Below are 26,583 nucleotides of genomic sequence, written 5' to 3'. Positions count from 1 at the left end.
AGAATGTTGCAGGCGCTGAGTGTAATCACAAATGTGAGAGCGATGGCTGGCCAAAACGCGTAGCCTCCGGGTGCTTGTTGTTTGGCAGAATATTAAAGGAAACAAAACGTCGCAGATGCTCTGTGTACAAAGGTTTGGGGTATCAAAAGAGCTTTCTGCTTGAGGGGACACCTACAACATCGCAGAAGCATTTGGAGAATGTTTCACCGTTAGTTGGGTAAGCCCTCTAACGAAAACAGGGAGACAGTTGTCTCAAGTCATTTTATTCTGTCATTGTTAATACAGTCACCTGTTAATAACCACGATGCAGTGTTTAGGTTACATAACTTTCTCAAATGTAGGCTCTACAATTATTCATAGACTTGCTATGAAGAAGGGACTGAGCACCTACCAGGTTTTTTGAGTGCTCTGTTAAATTTATTCTGTGGCTAAACAATAAAACACTACACACACAAACATAAACACACACGCATGTGCACACACGGGTACACACACACACGTACTCACACACGCACACACACACACGCCACGCTCATACATGCACACGCACACACATAAACACTCACAGTTACATCTGTAATTGGTACATAGTTGTGGTTATTTGTTAAGCACTGCCAGAACAGCTTCTGTGCCTGATGCCTGAGCTTGTCTTGGCTGGCACAAATTTGAATATGAAGCACTGTGGTATAATCGCACTAATGATATTAATGTTCCAGCTCTTTACACGAGAAGTGGGTATTAAGGGCATTTGGAGGTTCTGGCCTGTAATGGCTTTGTATGGAGTAAACCTCTCACTCAACGGCAAGCCATGGCTCAGCCACAAAAGGTAGTGTGGGCAGGGGGAATTTAAACCAGTTAATGGATTTTTTTTTGTGTTTAATTAAGTGTGTGCATTACCTGTACTTTCTAAAAACACAGCACTTCAGATGTGACAGAGCTGTTTCTCTCCTACAGGAGCCAGATGCCGTACCAGTCATTAGTCTGCAAAAAAAAATCACACATATGCGCTCACGCACACATGCACACACACGCGCTTGCACAAGCACACAGAAGCCACGTACTAAAGCAAAAAAAAAAAACAATTGAATAAAAGTACTGCCAGAACACTGCTGTCCCTAGTCGTTTAATGTGCCCATACAGAATATTTGGACCAGGACAAAATGTTTTGTGAACGGTACAGGCTGGCCTGGCCATCCAAGAACATGCCGGCGCTTTTGTTCAATAATGAACTGACCGTTGGATTTTTTTTGTGGACTTTAGTATTGCTATTGTAGAACCGTAACCGGAGTGACATCCGCTATGAGATGTCCCTTCACTGAAACTGAATGAGCTGCTCGTGTTTGTCCAGCAAATTACGCTTTTATTTCCTCTCGGGCCAGCTGTGTACTACGGAGCCAGGAGGTGTCAGTGTAAAGCTCCCCGCTAATTGAATGCAGACTGGTGTATTGGATTGGGGTGATAAAACTGGCAAGGGAGAGCAGCGTTATCCAACCCCCCTCACTCCCATGTCTCCAGCCACTTCAATTACTATAATGAATCTAAACCCAGTGTTTTTACCCACCCCTCAGCGGGAAACAGTGTGGATTTATCACTGTGTGTTTAATCCACAGCATAATCAGTGTCCTGGCCAATAATCGCCTGCACTGCAGTAAGCCTGTTTGTAAGGGCACGGGACTGAGCCACATCATGCTAACGTGCTAACAGCGCGGGAGCCGGGGAACGTCTAAACCACAGGAGGCACGATGAAAAGTACCATGAAAAGTTTAGAAGTTCTACTCGTTTAGTTACTGCCCTCCACCCCCAGTTCTTTTGATCAATTAGAAATAGCATTTGTACATTATTCATTTAGCAGCGAAATGAGGAGTGAAGCCACCTATGAACATAGATCGAGTACGTCCTTGTAGTGCGCTGTACGCACAAAGATGCTGCAGTCACGCATCCTTTCCAAGCGTCTCTTCAAGCAAACCTTTACCCTTGAACAAGGTGCTTTGCCTAAATGGCTTTAGTTTAATAAATAAAAAAAGAAAGTGCCTGTGAGATAGAGAGCGGAAAACAAGTGTAATTTGTAAAGGCCCACCATGTAAAGGCACCTGCTAAGCAGATAAATTGGAGCGTCTGCCATTGATAATTAATGATAATCTGAACCACTCTTACTGATTAAAGCAGGCAGTCCTCCGGTCCTGTTGTCGAATGCAGGGAGGCAGTCCAATAGCACAACTCTTCTGATATTTTTTAAATCACTGTTTGTTCTCTACAGGAAGTGTCACTGTGTCACAGCTGTTCAGTTCCCCCTGGATTCTATGAAAACCACCAAGTCATTTCAATAAAAGTGCTATTCATTAAAAAACCAGCAGCACTATAAAATAGCAAAACCAATATAATCTCAATAGAAAGTCATGATAGCCTCTGGTTGGTTGGCAGTCTCCTCCCAATGAGGATGACTTACTCTTAGTTATAACCTCCTAGTGGTGGAATGAGCTATAAGCAGATATATGCAATATCTTGGATCCTCAATTTATTTCTCCCTACTACTGTACTTTCTTCTACTACTTGCTTCAAAGTGCAACAGCAATCTTAACTCTAACTCTGAAACACAAAATTCTGAGACTGGCAAGTTAAAATGGTGTTAGAAAGGTGTTTGCTTTGAAATTAAAAGTTTAGATGCACTCAAAATAGCTTTTAATCGCCAGTTTTTAAATGCTAATTTTGGTATGGGAGCTAAAATTTGAAGCTACCCACAGAAATTCACACGACTGAAAGTGTGTGTATGTCCCAACATGCATTACCTTGGAATAATTAACCACTTTTTAACTAGTATTTAATGCGTTTCAGTGTTTCATATTGTGGGAGATGCATGTATGATGTTTAGCCATAGTATAATTAACGATATTGAAAATAATAAAATCAAAATGATGTTTTAAAATTATGTCTTAATTTAACCAAGTTTTGGTGCCTTTAATTTGCATGTTATCTAGTGTACCCTATTTGGGGGAAGTTATTTGGGGAAAAAAAAAATTTGTGAAGAAGAAACTAAATGTTGACTTCCACACAGCTGTGTAAATGTAGCCCCACTCTGCTGTAGGATATTTTATTTGATTATTAAATCATCGCTCTGTTTTGTAGAATGGCTGTTCTCTGATCCTGACACAGCATGTTCAGAACATGAGGCATGAGCACGTCTCAATAAAATCAAGTGAAAATATGCTAAATAAGCATTATGGGGGGCATGTCCACCGAGCATCTGTTAAATGGCAATGGCTTTATATTTGAATTATTTCCTATTGAAAGGATGAGCTAAGAGTGATCCTGGCCCCAAGCGTGACCTCTGCTTTTTTAAAAAGGCTAGGTTCCTGCCGCTGTACCTACTTTGGCAATGGAGAAAATGTCAACTTTGTTTGATAAGCACAGCTCGCACAATGGCACTTTGATTTCTGTCAACCAATCAGATTGAGCGAGGGGCGGGAACATCACAAGCGGATAGGAAGAGGAAGCGCAAGCTACATATCTTTTCTCTCCGACACTCATTCCAAGCCCCAGTGATATTCAATCAACCGAGAAGGTGTTTTTTTAACACTTGGTGTTCATTGTTTCACATCTGAATTGGTGCCGGTTTAGTTGCCATTTCTATTGGAGTTACAAAACACTTTATTTTAATAACACACTAGCTTGACTCTGTATCACTTACTTGCCACTTGTCTTCCCAACTACATTTAGTTAAAATCCACAAGCCTGAAATAGTTTTTGCAATTATTTTTACACTTGTCTCTACACATGACTTGGATTTGTCTGTGATGTAGTCCTTTTTCTAGGTCTCGTATTGTTCTTCAGGCCTTGTTACTGTATATGCTCTTATGACTTCCAGGTAGCATTTGACTCTTCTTGTTGAGCGCCTCTTTCTCGGAGTCAATGGTTCATGCTTTCTGACTTCTTATTTTGTGCAGTGTCAAAAAACCATTAGCAAAGCTCTTACTTCAGTAATGAATTCATACCGAAGATCGCTGTAGTCTGCCCTACCTCCTCGTTCCGCACGCAGAAACATGAGCTGGCGATGTGTCTGGAACATCGCAGCGGTTTGATTTTTCTTTCATGGAGCGCTTGAGTTTTCTAGGGGTTTTTTTAGCGGGTGAGCCAGAAACTCGTGTGTGGCATCAGAGCGTAAAGCAGGTTACTCGTGGAGGCTTTGTAGGTCTTATATTGACACTCCTTCCCACTCATCCTTACCCACCCACAAGGAAAATGCTTTTTTTACTCCTGCTGCTTTAGATACGTGACCTGGAGAAATTTTACCTGCAACGCAAGAGCGTTGATGTTTCCAGATATCCTCCCTCTGCTGTGTTTTTTATAGAATATTTTCCAGAGGCATTTTAAACTTTATTTCTGTCATTGAATTTCTACAGAAGACAACAACAAAGTAAAAATATGTGCCAAGAAATGGTGCAGCTTGCGTTCAATTGGATGCAAATGCAGCGCTTAACCAATGAAGAATCTTAACCCTTAAGGTGTGAGATTACTAATATGTGATTAGAATGTTCTTAACTGAATGAAATATTTAAATACTGATTTAACAGTCACTACTGGTAATTGAAAGCAGCAGTGTTCTGGAATACTGTCTTTGTAACATTTAAAAAAACTACTCTTCCTGGGGTTAAAAATTAAAAGGAGTATGATGGTTGTAATTTCTTTAATGGATCTTAGTAATTCTTGATTCAGGATAGTTATGGATTCTGTATGCAGTTAGTGTTAATTAAGATGGCATGCTTTACATACTTTTAAAGTGGATATTAATCAACAACCTCTGACAATAATTGATTAAGTTTGAAATTATGTAGCCGTGGACACCATTTAGGGATGCTATTATACATCACTTTGGCTTGTGTTTGGCAAGGGATGCTGTTAAACTATATTATCCAAAGTATCTGGACACCCCTTGGTCTCGGGCCCCTTAGTTCCAGTGAAGGCAATCTTAATGCTACAGCATACAGTCTCATTCTAAATGATTCTGTGCTTCCTCAGCAGTTTGGGGGAGAACCTTTCCTGTTTCAGCATAATGCCCACAAGCACACGGCACATTCCATATAGAAATGAAATGTCGAGAACAGGATGGAAGAAATTGACTGCTCTGCATGGAGCCCTGACCTCAACCTCATCCAACACCTTTGGGATCAATTGGAAAGCCAGCTGCAAACCACGCCTAATTGCCCGATCAGTGCCTGACCTCACTAAGGTTCTTCTGGCTGAATGGAAGCAAATCCCTGCAGTAATATTCCAACATCTAGTATAAAGCCTTCCCAGAAGAATGGAGGTTGTTATAGCAGCAAAGGGTGGACCAACTCCATATAAATGCCCATAATTTTGGATGACCTGTTGGATGTCTGGTGGCCATGTTGTGTATCATTTTGTATTTTGTTTTAATAGGGATGATAATGACTTCACTTCTACTGTTGACAACTAAAAATAATTGTGTTTATTGGTTTTTTGTGCTGTGTTCTGGTGGTATGTGGAAGACTCTTTGCAATATGAAACAGACTCATGCCAGGACTGTACCTACTGTGTACATCTTGGTTATTTAATCCCATCATTAGATCTTAAGGAGTATTTGACAGACACTTCTGCAGACAGCGATTACTGGCACCATCATGTGTGAGTTCTATCAATCCAGTAAAATACTGGAATCTTGGTTGTGTGAACAAGAAAGGCCACTAGATTGCTGCAATACTTAAGTTAATATGTATACTTCCCTGCTCCCTGTGTGCATTCAAATGATTTATAACAAACCAAAAAATGTATAAGAAAACCTAAAGGAAAAATAGGTGTAACAAATTGAAGTAAAAAATTTTAGGCCATTGAAGCATTTTTTTCAGTGTTGTTTTAGTCTCTTGGCAGATGTAATTCCCAGGCCTCAGCAGTCTGGCTGGGAGAAAAAAGGACAGAAGAGCTTGTGAAAGGGACTGTGAGCACTGCCAGCCCTAGAGAGTCTTCTCAAACGCTTTGGCGCAGAGGAAAATAACAGCTGCTTCATGACGTACAGGTGTCTTTCACATGCAGTTAATTCAGTCATTACAGAGGCTTAAAAGAAAACATAGTTGAATGATATTAACAAAGGTTATGGGGAATTCCTTGACGTTATTGACATTAACTGATTTATTTTATTATTGTTCCTTTTGGAACAAGACATGGTCTCGCTAGGCTATTTTGCTATTGGCTATAAAACAGAGAAAAGAGAGAGTGGTGTCTACTATTTTAAAGGTAAACACCCATTCGCAGAGGTTGTAAAGGAAAAGGTTTTCAGAATAGGTCGTTAAAGATCATAGTGCCAAGTCTTACTGAATGCACCATTTCCCAAGTATCCGATACTTAAATTTTCACCGGCCAAGACTTGGTTTTGGGAGTGTGAAGCTAAGAAAAAGGCCCTCTTGGCCAATCAAAATGTGTTAAGAAATATTGAAACCTAAAATGACACTAGATGAGGAATTTTGGCAAAAAAATAACAAAAACAGGTATTTGAAACATAAATTGTCGAGCAGGGAGTTGATACGTAGCTGCAAAAACATGCTGGGCCATAGGAACTCAATGTCAGAGGGGTTCCCAGGAGTGATCATAGGAAATGGACTACTTGCGTTATCCGTAATTGAAATCGGAAAAGGACTGCTGGCAAAAGCATGTGCCCAGCGTACATTAAAACGGAGACAAATGTCGCACAGGCAGGAGGTCCGGCCGTGCGGGTTTGACCCTGCAGCTTGGGGTAGCGCTCCCCTCCCAAAGCACTCTCCCGCCCCCTTCGCTCACGAGAACGTCTTCTGTACCAGTCTGAGCTCTCCAGCTAGGAGCGCTGTCATCAATCCGATAACACCAGGACTCCTGTGTCATGTACAATACATGCCGCTCATCTTGGGCAATGTTTTAGTGATGCTCCACGGACACGTGGCCCGGGGTCACACCGTTGACGTTTGGCTTTGCTATATATTTTCCAAATTTAAAAAAAGAATATGTTTAAGTGTTTAAGCATGCTAAGTTTGGCAGACCAGATATTTATTGCGCTTGATTTTCAGTGCGGTCCATCATTTTTGTGATGGCTATAGCGTTGCGTTGTCGAGGTCGAAATTTACGTTGGCTTTCAAGCCGTCCCTGTGTCCTCTCCTGGCGCGGATCCCTAACGGCGAGGAAGCGAAGCGGGGAAGGCCTTTGAGCGGAAGGCTCCTCCGGTTGACGGTGAGGGTAGGCGATGGGAGGCGCCTGAGTCAGCTCTTTGGCCGGGAGCGCGGCTCTCTCTGTAGCCGAAGGGCCGGCTCATTTTAATGCCGTCGGCGCGCAGGCGGGACGTGCTGAGAGGAGCCGCGCGAGGGGGGACACGGGGAGCCCCGAAAACTCTGCGTCAGCACAACCAACTTCCCTCTCTCCACGTAAAGAGTGCAGGCTCTGAGAGCTGATTTACACAGAGGAACAAGGATGAACAAGGGTGTGGGAGGGAGGGAGGGAGGGAGGGAGAATAACATAGAAGATAGATGTAGAAGAAAAAAGATATGAAAGACAAATGGAGAAGTGATGAGGTGAGGCCGAGACAGGTGTGTAGAATATGGGGGGGGGGGTGGCTGAAGGACAACAGAGAAAGGGAGGTGTAGAGAAGAGAGACAGAAAGGAAGGGATGAGATGAGAATAAAATATACAGAGAGGGGGGATGAGGAGAGACAGAGAGGTGTGTGGAAGTGAGATGTAGAATAGCGGGGGAAAAGAGAGTGGAGAAAAGCAAAAGAGAGAGAAAGTGGCTGCGCAATATGTAGCTACCTGTCACAGCCTGAGGGACAGTTGTGACCCTTATGTGTTCATAAGATGTAACAAATTGTCATTTGTTGTTTTATTAATATTAGTTTTAAGTTCATGTATTTGCATGTATTTCTGTTCATTTGTTTATAATTGACATTACACTGTACTTCATGTACATTGTCATGTGTTTTGTAAAGCTTTGGCAACACGTATAATGAAATATGTCACACCAATAAAGCATTTTGAATTTAGAGAGAGATAGAGAGAGCGGAGGTAACAATTGTAGGGGGAAAAGGCTGAGGGGATCAGGGGGGTCAGTCTCCTCATTTAAAAAAAAGTGAAGCAGATATGCAGATTCTTAAAAAAACTGAAAGAGAAAACACTCTTGAGAGGAGTGTAACTGGGACTTGTCCTCGGGGGGAGAAGTGAAGTGTCGGGAGCTGGGATGTGGAAAATCCACGCAGAGAGGGGAGAGGATCCCCGCTGAACGGTCCATTACTGGCACCGAGAGAACGCATTAAAGGCGCGAGAGGCTCGGCTTTAATCTCGGTTCTGCAGCGCCGGCTTCTACAAAGAGAAAACCCTCGCGGGAGCGGCCTGTTCTTCATTCAGTCTTCATTATTACTTTTTCAATGAAATAATAAGAGGCGAGGCGCAAAGTAAAGAAGCAGCCCGCGTGGCCGGTGACTGAGCGTGAAACGGACCTCGCGGCTGGGAGCTCCTTGGAGAGCTGCAGTCGCGACTTCAGGAAAGGTGCTTGACCTGAATTTGTTCAGAGAACGTCAAGATGTTGATAAAATGCGAGCTATTGAAGTTGCTCTGGAGGAGGGTACCTATTTAGCTAGGAAGATAATAAAAGAGTTGTGGCTGTCATTGTCAGGAAACACCTAACCCATACTCAGGGCCCTGGTCTCGCCAGACTCAGGCATATTACACCCTGGGGCCCTGGGGACGCTGGGAGTTTGAGGCCTTAAGAACCTCAGAAATTGGTGGCCCAATCATGCGTTTCTAGTAGCACTTTGATTTCATCCTGTTTGATCCTGAAAAATATTTTTCAGAGATCAAGGTGACTTTATTGGCCTGATGCTTTGTAGCAAAGTGGTAGCTACAGTCATTGTGTTCCATCGGTCGGTGAACAATGTACATAATGCGTGGATTTTCCTTTGATCGGGTCTTTTGTTCAGTGGTATTGGCTTAATAATTGCAAACTGGTGCTGCCGTGGATGCTGTTTTCAGACATTTTAATTGGACGCTCTGCCTTGCCGTTAGCCGTACCGCACGTCATGTTTTTTTCAAAGGTGGCGTACTCATTAAAAAGAAGGGGTGGGGGGGGGGGGGGGGTGAGGGTGCGGGTGATGTATGCCTGTTGTGGCTTTGATCGTGGATGATGAAGGGTAATTTGCAGATAGAATTTTCGGAACGTGAGGCGGAACGGAGGCTTTTTTGGTTTGATTTGCGCCACCGCGGTGGCCTGACAATGGCCTGAATAGCCGGCGGTGTTCGCCTGGCGTTCCCTTGATCATGTGTAAGTGCTGTCGCGTCGCTGTCGCGCTGCAGGAAAGCCATTTAGACGCACGGCCTCCTCCTGCGGCGCCCTTTTGAAGGACGGTGGCGGAGGGTTTCTGCAGTTTATGTGTGCTTGTGAGCTAGTATGCGCACGTGCGCGCGCGTGTTCCTGCACACCGTTTTCCGAATCCGCAAATCAAAACGTTTGGCTTTCTTAAACAAAATTAACGATGGAACGTCGAACCACGGGCGTATCAGCAGAATCTTGTATAGGGTTAATTACTATTTACATAGCCACCCCCCTCCCCCCCACTCCCTTACTCACCACTTGTAAGAAGAGAGTGAGGCAGACAGTAAACTGTCACCCCCTCACCCCCAGGAGAGGGGGTAAGTGTTCCACACCCCCGCGGTCTGGCTGGCGTACTCCCCGCAGCGACGGGGGGGAAGTGTTTCATCAGCGCGCAGAGGAGCTGCGCGGAACGGGGGCGGCAGGTGCGGGGGCGGGGCTTGCGCCCGGGGCTCGGGGGTCCTGGGAGAATGCGGGGGTCGGGTCGGAGGGAAGTGCGATTCATGCTGCCTGATTACCACATGCTCTAATCAGCCAAACCTCCCCCAACACCACCTCCGCCCCCCGCCTCTGTCCCCGTGGCAACGTGTTATGCTTAATGGGACATGCTCGAGGCCTGGCAGGGGGCAAATGATCACAGATTGCACGCTGGCCTCGGGACATGGTTGGGAGGGAGGGGGCGCTGATAAACAGGTGGGGCCCCTCTACTCCTGGGACACGCCCTCCACCAATCAAAGAAACACCCTGGGAACACCTATCCTAGCGTCTGCCATTTGATCCCCTGCCCCCCTCAAATGAGTAAATGAGTGCTATTCCCTGGTCGGCCTAGTTAAAAGGCCATGATTTCGCCTGTTCAACTGTGTAAAAAAATGAACTGGGGGATTATAAAAATCATGAATATCATATTTCCTAAGCCAAACCCCCCCTCCTCCCGCACCCCGACCTCACCATTCCCCCTCCGTACTCCTGCGACCCCCACACCCCCATCCCCATCCTTGTTCCTCGAACCCTGACGACGGAGAATTGAAACCGGGCTTGTCATTCCAGGCAATTAGAAATGTTTGCGCGGCGTTCAGATGCAGTTAGCAACGGGCAGATGAAATAAGGATCGCGTTATTGCGGCAAACCGGGGACCGTCGTTAAAATTCAGAGCGCTTGAGACGGGCTTGCGCATCGCCCGCAGGGCTGAGCGGTTGCCATGACCCGGGGGGAATCACGCCTCCCCTCACGCTTTATGCCCATCGCTGTGTTCCTGATCACGGGCCCCTGGGCTGCAGGCCTGCGCCGTGGCCTGTGACGGTCCGTACGGTCTGATGCCACATGCTAAATGCATTTTAATGTCGTACCCTCTGAAGTCTTTCAGAGGCAATTACAATCCAAATTGCTGTACTGCTCCTTGATTATAATAAAGGGGAGGTTATGCATTGCACTCCCTCCTGCCGTACGATATAGCGGCCATCAATAATTCTGGCTTATATTACAAAATATTGCAGATGAAATGTGGTGGAGGAGGGAAAAAAAGGTAATATGGGATATTAGTACCTGGAGATGGGGGGAAATTGATTTCTTAATATATATTTTTGGCTTACATCTTCATGCCATTCTTAAGTGAACATTAAATTTTAAAATGCAATATCTGATCTGAGGGGAGCATTATGTGGTGCTGGGGAGCAGGGTATGGGGGTGGAGGTGGAGACGGGTGGGGGTGGGGTGGGGGTGGAGATGAGTGGGGTGTTCCTGAAAGGCATATCAGAAAGCCTGGTCAGGCCTTTACAGGGCCGAGCGTCACTTTTATACATTGTCCTGTGTTAAACGCTAACACTAATCACTGTGAAATAAAGTGCCACCCATTAAGTCCCACATCCTGTTCAGCAGTACAGGGAGGGAATCACGGCTTAATATTCAAAAATACATTAAGCCATTAAGCAGATTTTCCTATAGTACAATGCCCTTTTTTCTTTTTATAACATAAGTTTGTATTTGTGCATTTCCCTTGTACTAATCACATTTGTATTTCAAATCAAACAATGTCTATGAGGTGACATTCAAACGTCTATATTTATTTCATGTGCTTTTTTAAATAGACGTTGAACTACATTACAAGAGTGCCATTCAATGAGTGAACTCCCCCTATCTCAATGACTGGGATGAATGACTTGTCAGCTGTGGCAAATTGAACATTGGGTTTACCATATTACTCTATTAATTAAATGAAAGCTTTGAGTGTCCAGGCATGGGTTATATCCAGAGACTGTAAAAAATATGGACAAAGCTACTGTGACGTCACCCATTGACTCTCCGTGGGTCTCTAAAACACGTTTTGAAGCTCAATGGCGGGCGCGGCCATGTTGTCAATTTGGAGCCAAAACTATAGAGTTAAGCGGTACTGTGATTTTTACAATGAGATTGACAGTCCGGTGCGGAAAAGCCATAGACCATATGGGAAAAGCCCATCAACCTGAACGAACGATTGCAGAAAGAACTCGAGGCTAGCTGACTGTCTGCCGTTATGTTTTAAAATATATTATCAAATGTTTACGTTTAATTTCCATCCGTGACTGTACTGTGTCATGTAATCACGTTATATGTATGACATTAATAATAAAATTATGTTCAGTTATCTTCAATTTATGTTTCTCAGCAAAACGAATATGCTTAGCTAGCATAGCTTGCCAGTGAGCTAGGTAGGCTATCCGTGGTTAGCTCACGCATTAGCAATATGAACCACAGGGGAAGAACATCGACTACACTGATGGTCAATCAATGTACTGGTGATTTTTGACTAGGCTTATTTTCATATAACTGTCTGGTAGACCTGCTGTTAACCGAGCAAGTTATCACCGTAGGTTTTTGCCACAGTCAGTTAATGAGCCAGTAACTGCTACTCCATCGCCATTCACTTGCTGGGTGATGCTAGCTGACCGATCATTCGCAAGTCACTTTTAAACGAATAAAAATTAACTCTGTCAGCGGTGACAAATCTACCAAGTACTTTAATAACTGAAATTTTAATAACGTGCAAATATGACAACGCACTTATTAGGGCAAGTTTTCCACCTGGTGCATGAAGACAAAAATAATGTACATTGAATTTCTAATTATAATTTTTTTCTTGTAGATAATCAAAACCAATGGAGAAAATCCAACCACTGGCTTAAATGCTCTTGTCGGTCTCTTAAATGCTAAAAACATGTTCCTTTCTAAATGCCAGTCTTAGCCTACAATGATGGTTAATTTCGTTAAATTCTGTGTGTGTGATTTCATCGTGTGTTGTATGTTATCCAGCAAATAAACCTTAAGACTCTTAATTCGCTTCGTGAAACTGAAAATTTTGCAGTGTTTATCCCAAAATCTGGATTATAGCTTTGTCACATCCGTGAAGCATGGCCCAGGTAGACATTTACGGAATGTACACGACTGACAAGCCGTCAAACACGTTTGACAGATTGAATGTTTGCCGGTTAGGGTTAGCTAGCTAGTCTAATGGCTTGGTAGCCGAAGTTGCGAACTGTTTTAGCATAGGCTACTGGACTACCAAATATAGCAAATAAGCGTTAGCTGATTACGCTTTCTGCCAACTAATTATTTGGTTAAGTAGGCTAAAGGAAATAGTAAAAATGACTTGGCTACCGAAAAAACTTCAGAGGAGGATTATTTTATGGTCGTCTAGTGCAGCTGTAAATAGCACACGCCATAATGAAATCACTATGAAATGGGATGCCTGCATTTTCTGACTTCGCACAGGTGGACCGTGGTCGGAGCTGCAATGTCAAGGCCAAGAGGTGCCACCTCCCACTCCAGTGACCATAGACTGTAGCCCCTACTGTAGCTTAGTCCTCCGCAGTAATCAGGAAGTGACGCAAACTGAACCTCATTGGTCCACAACAAATATTATAACAGTGCTCAAATGACACAATAAATGATGAAATCGACCCATGGACAGTCATAAGACAAATAAAATACACATATTGTGACTATTTGTTCTTGTCAGAAAAAATTACTGACTTTGTATTTTGACCGCATTTGTACCGTAGACTTACATGGAAACCGGATATGAAAACATACTGGAGCAAGAGAACTGCAGATAAGGGCCAGAGAACGAAGTGTGACAACCAATAACGCTATTGTGTGGATGATAGAAAAGAATAATTACAATTGGATCTGTTGCAGAATGTGTGTCTGTTAAAAAGTCAACAGTATGGAATGTCCTAAATATGAAGCTAACTACTGGTGGAATCATCAGTGATCAGGCTGTCAGCAGAAGACATGAGAAAATGATGACAGGATGATTATAAGACCTGTGAAAAAAAATCCTAAACTGTCAGCTCGAGTAATTGCTAATGATCTCCATACATATGGGGTGAAAATATCGTAGGCTGAGAGAGATAAATTACAGAGAATACACTTCCAGATGTAAAAATCAGCACAAAGAGCAGAAAGGCAAGATTGGAACTTGAAAAAAAATGCAAAGATGAGCCTGGTGACTTTTGAAAGCAAGGCAGGTGAGACAAAGATGAACCGTACCAGAGAGATGGAAAGGTGAAAGTGTGGAGAAAGACAGGGAATTCTCTGGACCTCTCAGCATACTGATTCATCTGTCAAACAGGGTGGAGACAGTTTGATGACTTGGGCCTGTAAGCAGTGCTGGCAGCAACAAAATGGCAGCTGACGTGTACAGAAACGTATAGTCCACCGAACTCATTGAATGGAAGCTGATCGTGCAGCAAGACAACTTAAACTTAAACCATAAAGCAAAATTAACCAAGGAGCTTGTCAGATAGAAATGGTGGAACTGTTTGATGTGGCCCAGTCCTCACTGAACATGTTTTTCACAAGTCCAAATCCCCAGTAAACACACAGAAACTGAAAGATCAGTGGTAAAACCTTGGCAGAACTTATCAAAGGATCACATCATGAACCAAGTGATGACCATGAGTCGCAGACACAACACAGTCATAAAATATAAGGGGTATGCAATGTAATATTGGCCATGGAAGTCATTCAATTTGCGAATACCTATGCTAACTTGATATAGGCAGAGTTGACTTGTAATATTGTAATTGTTGTAATATTGCTCAGTATATGTTAAACAAAAGCTGTGAAATAAATGTAGACATTCTGAATTTTGCCTCATAGTCATTGTTTGATTTGAAATACAAATATGATTTTGGAAAACAATCAGTTTGCCATGACTGTCCCTATAGTTTTGGATTTTTATACAGCTGGATGTTTTCCCCAAAGTAATTCATGTGAAGTACCTTGCTGAAGGGTACCCACCAGTAAATTGACTCCCACACACAACCCCCTCATTACCTGCCTGTGCACTCAGCATTATAGTACGCTGCCACCCCTGCTGCTTAGGGCTTCCACGGTCCTTGAAAATGTTTTAATCGAAATTTGCCAAATGTGAAAAGAATATAAATGTATATAATCTGTGTTTGTTCTATTTTTATTAACTAATTTTACTACTTGTCACTGCAACTCCTGAGTCTTGATGGTAGACGTTTGCAATTATATTACATTACATTTTATTTGGCAGACGCTTTTATCCGAAGCAACACAATCTGCAAACTCTATGTGTCCTTGTGGACACAATGCATTTTGAAAGTAATGCAGCTCAGAAAGTATTTGTCCTTCACAGCCTGATATCGCATGAATTTCAGAATTGTGGTGATAAAAAAGAATTCTTGAAAATGGTATATACACACTTAATATTCACATCAATCAATGCTATTTGTGTGGAAACCCTGAACCTCGAAGTAAACCAATCGTGGGTGGATGTGGGAGGATGTTGGGATGAGGGAGACAGGGCTGTTATGGAGCCAGGGTTATACCACAGAGTTACAACTTAACAATGATTCATTTTAAACATTCAAAAGTCCAACCCGGTGAATTATCTGGTGAGTGCAGGGGGGTGTCTGAAGAGTTGCAATTTCACCATTAGTTCCAACTCTGAGAGTCTGCTTAGTATGGTGATGTAATCTGAATTTCTGATCCAGTACTTCTGAAATTTAGGGCACAGTTTGACACTAAAAGTTAGATTTTATTTTGCTTTTATTTATTTCTTTATTTTTTATTTTTACAACAAATTAAACATCTGAAAGGAAGGTTAAGCTGTGTACAAACTGTACTGCAAAATATGGGAGTAATATGAGATTTGAAGATCAAAACCCTCCAACTCTGCAATCTTTTTCTTCTGCGACAGAAAGAAAATGGATATCTTTTCAAAGGCGAAAGACCAGGTGTCATAAAAGGTGCCATTTTCTTGCCGCGCTATAATACTCATACATCACTTATATGTGGCTTATATTTGAAGCTGTAATTCACTTGTGTTTAGGTCTTTGAAGAGACCTGGTGACTATTGGTGATTTACACCTCTGAAAGGGGCTCGAGTCACAGCGGATGAAAGAAAAAACTGTTCCAAAAGGAAAAGGGGAAATGTGGCTCTCCTTTTATTTTGGCGGTTTTTCAGCAGGATTGGGTAAGAAGGCAGGCCTCAGGAATCGACAGGGGCTGTATGTTTAATGCCAAATCTGTGGGGGCCCCTGAAATGCAATTAGTTTTGTTGTGAAAGGAGAAGCCGGCTCCTCGCCCTCAGGCTACGAGGCCAGAGGACGTGGTTCACTGGCCCATGGAGCAGCAGGGTAAAGACTGCGTGTGGGTGCCATGTGAGGTCAATACACGGAAATATTGACGTTTGTGTGGCCCTCAGCTGTCTCCCCTTAAAGATGTCAAATGCACACAATAGCAAAAATGAACATTATATTCCCCCATGTGTGCACATGGCTTCTGGGTGTGTGTGTGTGTGTGTGTGTGTGTGTGTGTGCGTGTGCTTGTGTGTGTGTGTGTGTGTACACCCGTGACTGATGGTTATGTGACACAAAGCTGTCTCTGTTTCAGACACTGTGGGTACATAAAAGCAAAGCAGGACCCTGATGAAGAAAAGATGCAATTTCAGCATGGAAGAGGTAGGGGGCACCACTCTTCTCACTCTTACTCATGTACAGTGCATAATACAGTAGGACCTCACAGATGCCAACCCCTAAATGTGAATGGGGTCATTCAGACTTTCAGATGAATTCAGAATTCAGAAGAATTCAGAATTTTGATTCTGTAATGTTTGTAACTTTGAAAGCAAATTCAAAACACACTAATTTTCATTTGACAAATATGTAACGTTACATATTTGTCAAATGAAAATTAGTGTGTTTTGAATTTGCTTTCATGTTAAATCCTTATTTTATGTTTTATCATATAATAGCTACAAATAATTTTATGTGTTAAAAGCCAATAATCAACCCAATATAAGAATGAATCTCATTGGGACATTGCTTTTTTATGTCAGCTGTCTATAAAACATTGCATGTTAAGCTGACAATCTACTAGCAAAACATGCATTTCAATCATCTTGCATTCTCAAAAAATACAATCTTTACATACTGTACATTAATGCCATAAAGAATGTAGCCAATGTGTGTCATTTACCAAGGAAACTGAAAGCCGTTGACCAAAGAAAAGGCTAGAACGATACACTGTGTGAAGTGACAATTGATGGCAAGCTAGGGATGGTTCTTCTTGTGTCATAAAAGTCACAATATCAGTGAGGGAACAATGATCTGCAGGCAGCATCTACCCAGCTGAATAGCCGACGCTCTTATCCAGAGCAACTTAAACAACTTACAAAGCAATGTATATGAATAAATGAATCTGTCCATGCATCAAGAAACACATTAACACATGTTTTATTGTATGTAGTATTATGACTGCAGAACACTGCAACTGTGACAATTATTCAGTTCTGTTATTAAAAGTGCTTTAATTGTGCATGGTCATTCATGTTATTTTAGCCAGAATGGCTAAATGTTAAACAAAGATGTAATTTTAGTATAACAAATATATAACATAATAGTATATAACAAATGTGCTCTAAGTGTGTGTGAGAAATCTCATGATTACAGTTATTTCACAGCCAAATTCCAATCTAATCGAAACGTTCCCCAAAGTTCTCGCAACATTTCCTGTCGGCTGGGAAACCGTAGTTTTGCTCTAAATGTGAACCACGGGAAGCAATAATGGTCATAATTGGTGATCTCATTGCCAATTGCAGATTTTCTGTGGAGCAGGGCTCTCATCTACCTGCCTAAGATGACTCTTGATGATGTTGGAAATGTTACTGAACATTTATGGAGTTAATAGAAGCCACGCTAATGAATGGGGAAAGCATTGCTGTAGAGCGCCATTATTATCTCATTCTCGGCATCGACTTCTTAATCGCCCTCCTGCAGTCAACCTCCCGGGGAGCAGGACATACATTCACCCCCACACGTACGAGGACCCCAATCAAGCCATCCGCGATTTCGCCAAGGAGATCGACGTCTCCAGCATCCGCATCGAGCGAGTGATAGGCGCAGGTGAGTGGGTGCCCAGTGTCATGTGACTATTAACACAAATCGACCAGAACACAATTACAATTACCTTTGTTTTAAAATGGGCAATCTCATCAATTGAAGAGAAGCTCATGGATTACTACAACGTGCATGAACGAACACACACACTCACACCCACCCACACCCATCCACACACACACACAAATGTGCACATGCACATGAACACACACACACACAGACCCACTCACTCCCACCCACACACGCACACAAACACGAATGTGCACATGCACATAAACACACACGTGAAAATATCAATATCGACCTTTAAGAAATGACGGAAGTTCTCTTGCCTGAGCTTCATTAACTCAGACGGAAAGATGATAGAAATGGAGCCACGTGTCATTCGCGGCTCTCTACTGTTCAGACGAAAGGCCCGTTACTGTGATCCAGGGTAAGGCTTTCCAACACCGCAAGAATCATTGGAGACAGAGAATGTCTCTCTCAGTGTCTGTCAATAAATCTGTTCATCAGCTCTTTTAAAAAGGATCTGAGTGAAACATTAGTCTTGCACAGCATGTGAGAAGCAGAATCGCATCACGTTTGCAGGTTGGGTCCTTTTGTTTCTTTGCGTGTGAGTTTGGTGCATCTATGAAACAAAGGGATTCTGGTCTGTGTTGCTGCATTCTGTTCCCAAATATAACGGGCTAGGATTTGCTGCCAGCTGCACTGCAGTAAGTCATGCAATCCAGGGAGCTTTAAGCGAGGAATGGAGAATAGCAGAGGGAACGCATTGGCAGGTCGCCTCTCGCTTTAATATTTTATTGTGCATTACATATTTTTTGCACCTTCATATTCGGTGCAAGTCGTAATAATGTCAGGCAAACGGTCAGGAAATCACTTTGTCTTCAAAAACAGCATAGCTTGAAGGTAGAATTGCGTCGTTGAGTGATTGCTCTTTTTCCAACTCTGTTTACTTCCTTTATAGAGCATGCTACATTAAATCTGATTGATTGGTTGCCCTCAACAGAATCTCCTTTTGTTTACCGCACAGTGCAGAGGCACTGTCTAGCCTTTGGGGTTTTCCCTACTGATCCTATTATAAAAAAAGTCCTGAATTGTTCATGGATGACACTGCAAAAGTAAAAAGTCTGAACATCGAGGTCCGTGTAACTCTATTGCATTGTGGCTGCTATGTGACTGCTATGTAATTACACTTGTAAATAGTGGGTAATAAAAGTGCAATTATATTGCATGTTAATAGAGAGCTATTCTGTCCAAGTTCTGAAGATATACAAGGTCTGCAAGCTTATATCCTGATCCAACTAGCCACAGAACACGCTCTATTGATCTTTTTCTATGTAGTTACCTTTTTAACTCCTTAAGAGATCATAGCAAGTTGTGCTCTGCACTCTATGATATGCTCTCTAATGCAAGTAACAGGTGCTGTGCCTGCTCTCCCTCTCGTCTTTTTTGTTTGTGCACCTCGCACCTGGGCCCTTTTTATTTGCACAATGCTTGAATAAAATAACAACATATTTTTGGCTAGCTCATCTTCTTGACCTCTTTCTAATGGACTTTTTCTCAGACTTGCAGTGGCATGCAAGTTTTCTTTTTGATGTTTGGACATTTCACTTAAAAGATTTTTTTTGTGATTAATATAGTGTAACCAATGTTACGCTGGTATGGGTAAAGCAGGTTAGTCTCCATCCCGAGTCCTTTGCCCCACGATATTTAACAGAGCGAAGAAAAACTCACCAGATCTGGAGTGGAATTAGGGAGCCATGCTCCCTCCTGGGTGAGTCTGAGGGCTGGTGAGTTCTGGAGCTCTGTTTCCAGAGAATGTAGATGACGATGAGCGCTCTGCTTGCACACAGGTGAGTTCGGGGAGGTGTGCAGCGGGCGCCTGAAACTGCCCAGCAAGCGCGAGATCTACGTGGCCATCAAGAGCCTGAAGGCGGGCTACTCAGAACAGCAGAGGCGGGACTTCCTGAGCGAGGCCAGCATCATGGGCCAATTCGACCACCCCAACATCATCCGCCTGGAGGGCGTGGTCACCAGATGTGAGTGGACCTCCTACCTCTCCTTGCCTGCTTTCTGTTACCATCCTGTGTGTTAGCCTGAAGAGCCCCTCCCACAAATGTATGCAAGCATACATACACCCAAAACACACACACTCAGTCTCTCTCTCTCTGTCTCACATGCACACACATACACACACACACTCACGCATGCATGCACGCTAATACACACACAGGCACACACACAAACATACACACATCACTCACGCTCTCTCTCTCTCACACACACACTCACATACAGACACACCGACACACAAACAAAAACACACACACATTTCATATACACCCCAGTAATCCCATGTATGATTCCCTAAAAAATTAGTCTCTCTACCCATGCTACAACTTAATCAAAATGTCCACCTGATGGACACCCATGACCAGTTCGTTTTTCCTCAGGAGCTAGCTCTCATTGCTGAAACAGAGCTAATTAACATGCACATTTGTCCCTGTTCACTCCTGCACTTGTTTTGAATTAGAGGTCTCTTGTTAATAAGGATCAGACAGGAGCTACCATCTGATAAAGGGTGCCGCAGCACACAGGCGCTAATGTTGACGACGTCTGTTGTTTGTTTACCTGCTTGTTTGTGTTTGTCTGTGTTTACACAGAGTGGCGTTTAATAAGAATGATTAGCGGGTGTGAACAGAGCCAAATTAATGCAAGAGAGGGCCTGTGCAGTTGCGATTATGAGCTCCACTTGGACCTGGTCTATCCCTTAGCCTTATGTGGTGCACTTTAGTAATTAAAGTGCACCACACCTGGTCCAGCTGTACCCTTATGTGGAAAATATATTCACAGATTCACATTTTTGAAATTCGCTTGAGGAAATACTTGGTTTCAGAATGTCTGGTTTCAGATTGTAGACAGACATCACCATGCTTAAATGATCTTTTTCAATCAGCTGAAATTACAGGAAGTGGAAGTATTTACGTGTGTCAGAGCTGAATGGCAGCTGTGTGACTTACACTGTAACATGTCCAGTGTTAATTCAACTCTGAGTGCAATAGAGACCATATGTACTCATTAAGAGTAATTTTAGCACCAAACATTTTACTATGTGAATATTCAATGCACTTCTCCTTCAAAATGGGTTCCTTCCCATCGACGAGGAACACAGGACCCTGGTGAACTTTGTCAAACACAGCTTCTCCTTAAGAAACATTTCAAAAGGAAGACATGCAACAGCCTTTCTTTAAGAGACATGAGACCCTTGTCTGTTAACGCTATCAAGAATGAGCAAAGTGACAGTCTGATTAGTGTAGCACCTATCCTGCAACAAAAGGACCATGCATATTTATAGGTCTATGAATATTAATAATTCAGACAGTTAATTGGATGTGTTTAGATTCATGAATATTCAGCATCACGCATATTAACAAAACATTCATTCCCTCAACATTTCTCTTTCCTCCTCTCTAATGTGAAATGCTAATTTTGGCCTTTTGTACACTTTTGTTTAAACAGTTTATATTACTCTCACCTACCAGAGAACAGCGACAGTTTGCTTCATATCAAGAGAGCGAATTGTTGCATAATTTCCTGGCTCCGTTATTAAATTCTCTTCCCACAAAAGTGGTATTTTAATGTACTCTATGCAAATATGGGTTTTAATTGCGTTCATTATGAAAGATGAATTCAAATTTTAAAATGTACACACAGACACCATTAAAAACTGAACGCAGAAGTGGCTCTTTGGTTTGCACTGTGGTCTCTGCTGACTCTCGGAAGAGGGGCTCATTGACGATGAGACCAGAACCTGACAGTTGTGATCGCTGATCCGTGGGTAGAACTGCTGACCGCGAGTCAGCGATCCGTACCCAGGGTCACTGGACAGAGGGTGACCCAATGTGATAGTGCTGGATGTGTGTGTGTGTGTATGTGGTGTGTCAGCTACAATGGAAAGGGGAGCAGTAAAGTGTGGGTTTCTATGTGTGTGAGAGTGTGTGTGTGTGTGTTTCTGTGTGTGTGAGAGTGTGTGTGCATGAGAGTGTGTGTATATGTGTGTGTGTGGTGGGCATGTTTTACTATCTTTGTGAGAACCAAATGTCCCCACAAGAATATAAAGATGAGGAAAACTATGCAACGTGGGGACTTTTTGCTGGTCCCCACAAGTTCAAGAGGCTGTTTTAGGGTTAGGGTTAGGGTTACAATTAGGTTAAGGTTAGGCTTAAGGTTAGGCATATAATGGTTGGGGTTAGGGTTAGGGTTAGAGGTTACGGAATGTATGTAAGTCAATGGGAAGTCCTCACAAGTATAGCAATACAAACGTGTGTGTGTGTGTGTGTGTATGTGTATTTCTGTGTGCATGAGAGCGTGTGTACGTGCATGTGCACGCGTGTGTGTGTGTACATGTGTGTGTGGCGTGCGTGTGTGAGAGTGCGTGTGTGTGTACCTGTGTGTGTGAGTGTGTACATGGGAGTAAATGCGTGTGTCTGTTCTGAAACGTGAGTCTGAGAGAGTGAGTGTATTTGTGTCTGTACTGTATGTGTGCACATGTGTAGAGGGAGGGTTTGATCAGTGTGTAATTATCAGATGTAATTGCGGGAGGGGCAGAGCAAAAAACAGGTCACAGCCTGTTTTTTTTCAGGGGCTGAAGGGTCAGGGTAGATTAGGTCCTGCGTTAGGGGCCGAGCTGTAAATATCACCCCTTTCCTAGCATACAAAGGATGCTTCTGCCTATGACAGAAAATGCGTGTGCATGAGTGTGTGTGTGTGTGCACGCGTGTGGGCTCGTTGGTGCATACAAAATGGACAGTAAAGGCACATGGTAGGAGAGCCTCAAATGCCATTCTTCCATTAGAAGAATAGAGAAGAAAACAGGAACTGCTGTGATTGGTGTTTTTTGTCATGCAAATCTCCACGCAGCTAAAAGAATGAGCTGAGAATAGTCTTTTATTCTTTATCACAACGCATATCTAAAAAAAAATGCATAGCTGTCATCATCTCTGTTATCTTCCCTTTGTGTGGCTAACTGGCGTATTATCTGATTATCTAATCTTCGATAACAATAACACTTATCAGCCGTCTCTGCCAGCTTCCATTCTCTGCACTGTAGCGATGCCTAGAAGTCTGCAATTTGGCTTTCTTCCTGTCAGCAACAATGGAAAGGGGAGTAATAAATGTACGGAAAGTTTGTTCGACTTCATGAAGGTGATGTACGTACTGCTTTGACTGCTGCAGCTTTTCGTCTTGAAAAGGCTAAGGGCAAAACACTTAGTCCTAAACACGTTAAAAGTCTCAACATTTTTGGGTAAATGTTTTTTTTTCGCTTTGTTGATACTGTAGGTTTTGGAACACCTGAGCTTGACTGTTAGAAATAATCTGTTTGGCAGTCTCCAACTTTATAATCCTCTTTGTTTTAAGCAATTAATAAAAGAAATATCACAAAGATGTAAGTTTAAAAACAATATCATGAAACATGATTTATGCAACATTTAAAAAATAAAGGAATGCAATGCTGTAATAATTTACCGGTTTAAGTTTTATATTGGGGGCATATGGTTTATAGGATAATAATTATGTAATAATGAAGAGGAGGGAAACAAACTTTTGTCAAATTATGTAAGTTGTGCAGAGTAAACTTGACTGTTGACATTAAAATGTCAAGATAGAGAATTCCACACAGTGCATTCATAATTCACTGTTAGCATCGCAGTACTGTAACTGCTTCCTAAAGAAGCTCACACCAGTCATTCTGGAGTATGCATCCTTCTGCATCTTGTGGAGTTGCCTAATAATAAGCTTTCATTTACCAATTACAAATGGTTTGCCTCATTTTACATAGCATTGAAGCAAAGAAAGCCTTAAGTCAACCTTTGACTGGAAATGACTGGAATCTTAATATAATGTTTAGCTGTGGCAACAGCGATGGTGTCATGGAGGTCTGCTGTATCTGATGGTTTTTCGGTGTTTCAGAACGCGAGTGATGAGTTCACTTCATCGATTGGCTTAAGCGTCTGCAGAACGTACAGTAAGTGATGAGTTCACATCATCGATTGGCTTAAGCGTCTGCACACCTTGTTTCCAGAGCCTAAATCAGTTGCTAGTAAAATGACACCACAAAAACTTGCAGACCATGGTGCTCTCCAGGACTTTAGTTTGACGACCCTGGATTCTTGCATTGTGTCTCTTTCTAACAATGAGAAACTGGAGTGAGTCACTTGCCCATTAATACTGTTTTCATCCACTGGTAGTGCAATAGAGTTTGTATGGTAGATATTACAGTACAATATGGTTGTCCATTGTAAGTTAAGCTTAACAACAGACTTCATACCTTCATATCTTCTAACAATAGACGTCATAGACCTTACAATACTATCATTTAAATGAATTGAAATTATGAGGCAAACGCAAATTATTTCAGAACACAATCCATTGCAGATGCTTGCTGATCATTTAGTATAAAAAATTATGTATATTACAGTGCTTCCAGGGGCAAAAACCTTCCTGTTTCAGAAAAACGTTTTTTTCCCCTGATTTATTCAGTTATTTTTTTTGCCCGCAACATGTGATAATATGTTTTAATGTAAAAGCTTGAGTCTCTCAAAGCCAACTGATGGACAGTACAATGGCCTCTTTTTTATTCAAAGGGCCGTTTTAATGATTCTGCCCACTGCTGATGCTAAATTGGTTGATTGTGGCGAATATTGTAGAGAATATTGGTTTTGGGCATCTATCACTTAGATAACCTGGGGGCCTGGATAAATAGCTCATGAATATTTTACATAATGAACTTATCGCGCGGCCTTTGCGCATTTCCTTCAGAAATGAGATTTATTTCCTGGTTATTAAATTGTAATTTGTGGCATCCTTTTACCCTGTCAGCATGAGCACAGCACGATTGTGTGTGTGTGTGTGTGTGTGTTTGCTTGTCCTTGTGTGTGTGTGTCTGCTTCTCCGTGTGTGTCTGTGGGTGTGTGCTTGCGTGGATTTGTGTGTGTTTATGCATGTGTGTGTATTTGTGTGTGTGTGTGTGCGTATGTGTGTGTATTTGTGTGTGTGTGTGTGTGTGTGTGTGTGTGTGTGTGTGTGTGTGTGTTTGGGATTGGATTGAGGCTGGGTCAGAGGATCCAGCAGATCGAGATGGCTGAGTTTGATTTGACACATTGTTGCAGGTGGTGGGTAGAGGAGGTGATTTCAGATGACAGGTGGCACTGCGGTGACCTTTCCTGTATAACCACCCTTGTGAAAGCCTGCTTGTGAGCTTGCGCAGACGCGCCGGGAGCGGGCCACACGCGTAAATTCCTGCCAGTCCGTGCTGCCGGCCTCTCTCTACCCGCCTGGCTTTGCCTCTCCTAGGCCATAGTGACAACCACATTAGTCTACGGGATGAGAGTAGAATTGTATCGAATTTTTTTGTGTGTATTTGGGAGTAGGAGGAGGGGACAGTGGTGGGTAGGGCATTTATCACTGAGAGGTATGGTGATTTCATTTGTGGTGTACGACAGCCTCAGTCTCACGTCTTAGAGCCCAGCGACTTGGTTTCCTGCTCTTGTGCCTCTCTTTCTCTCTTTCTCTCTCTCTCTCTCTCTCTCTCTCTCTCTCTCTCTCTCTCTCTCTCTTTCTCTCACTCTCTCTCTAACCCTCTCTCTCTGCCTCTCACCTCTCTCTCTCTCCCCTTCTCCCTCCCTCTGCCCCTCTGTCTCTCTCATGGTTATTGACCCACACCCCCTCCCTCGCCTCCTGTATACTTCCCAACATTAGTGACTTCAGATTGGGGAAAATGAGGCCAATTCATCATAACTGTCACAGTCTTTATTTAGGAGTCCTGGACCGAAGACATAGTACTCAGTGTAAAATTTAGCTGTTAAATTCCACCCCCTCCTCCCACCCTCCCCAACTGTCTATGCTCTTGGCACACCTGTATAAATCTCTCTCTCTCTTTTCCTCTCTCATCTCTCCATCTGTTTCTATCTCAGTTCACATTTTCTTTCTCCCTCCTTTGCTTTCTCCCTCTTTGGTGGAAGTGAGGACGCAGGAGAGAGGCGGCAGGACTGACAGATTGATTCCAGCCTCGTTACCTCTGGGGATATTTAGTGTTCCTGACTGAGGGAAAAAGAGCTCTCGAGTCACACAGCAGAACGCGGTGTTCTACCCCACCTCGCTCCATTATAAACACCAGCTATATGCCCCCCCCCCCCCTTTCTGCTTTGCCTCACGTTTCAACTCCCCCCCTCGCCCCCACACGTTTTCCCCTTCCCGTGTTCTGGTTAGCTGACCCACTGACCGACTCTGGCCATTCCCTCTGCTAATCCCACCCACTCCGCAGAACGGCCGGCGCAAGCTCAGCTGTCTCAGCGGCTCACGCCTAACCGTGGCTCCCTGTGACCCGGCTATTGTCTAGCTCAGTGCGGCACGCAGCGGTACGGAAGCTGCAAGACGGCCAGCTCGCTGCAGCCCACGTTCAGTCATTCCACCGTTTCCTCCTCTGGAAGGAGGCCGAGCCCACTTTCATCTGGCCTGCAGACGGGACAGGTGGCAGGGTCACCCTCCCACCCCTGCCTCTTAACACACCGCGGTTCTGATCTTTTCCCTCAAAGTCAGTCACGTCCCCAGGCAGCGTCACACAGTCTAATATCTTCAAGGTTATGAGATTTGCTGCCTTTTATTGGACAAGACTAACATTATGGTTGGCCGTAAGGCGAATACATCACCGGTTATTCGCCGCCATAAACACTGCTCAGTCCTGCTCAGATGATGCTAATAATTTAGCAAACAGGGCAAGCCAGTGCATTACAGTAAGTCAGTGAGCCCATCTCTCCTTTGACTGGGTCCAGTACGTAGAAG

General features: G+C 43.2%; 1 protein-coding gene across 1 annotated transcript in view; it reads left to right on the top strand.

The window, feature by feature from the left end:
* LOC118225328 (ephrin type-A receptor 3) overlaps positions 1–26,583 on the top strand; it is a 134,580-nt gene that overhangs the window by 88,315 nt on the left and 19,682 nt on the right. The window contains exons 9-11 of the mRNA XM_035413532.1: positions 16,235–16,302; positions 17,620–17,745; positions 19,596–19,781. Of these exons, the coding sequence (XP_035269423.1) occupies positions 16,235–16,302; positions 17,620–17,745; positions 19,596–19,781 (380 nt within the window). The remainder of the gene's footprint in view (positions 1–16,234; positions 16,303–17,619; positions 17,746–19,595; positions 19,782–26,583) is intronic.

Source organism: Anguilla anguilla, chromosome 4 (genome assembly GCF_013347855.1).
Source record: "Anguilla anguilla isolate fAngAng1 chromosome 4, fAngAng1.pri, whole genome shotgun sequence".
Taxonomy (NCBI): Eukaryota; Metazoa; Chordata; class Actinopteri; order Anguilliformes; family Anguillidae; genus Anguilla; species Anguilla anguilla.
The sequence above is the reverse complement of the archived record's forward strand: the minus strand, read 5'-3'. Positions and strand labels throughout refer to the sequence as shown.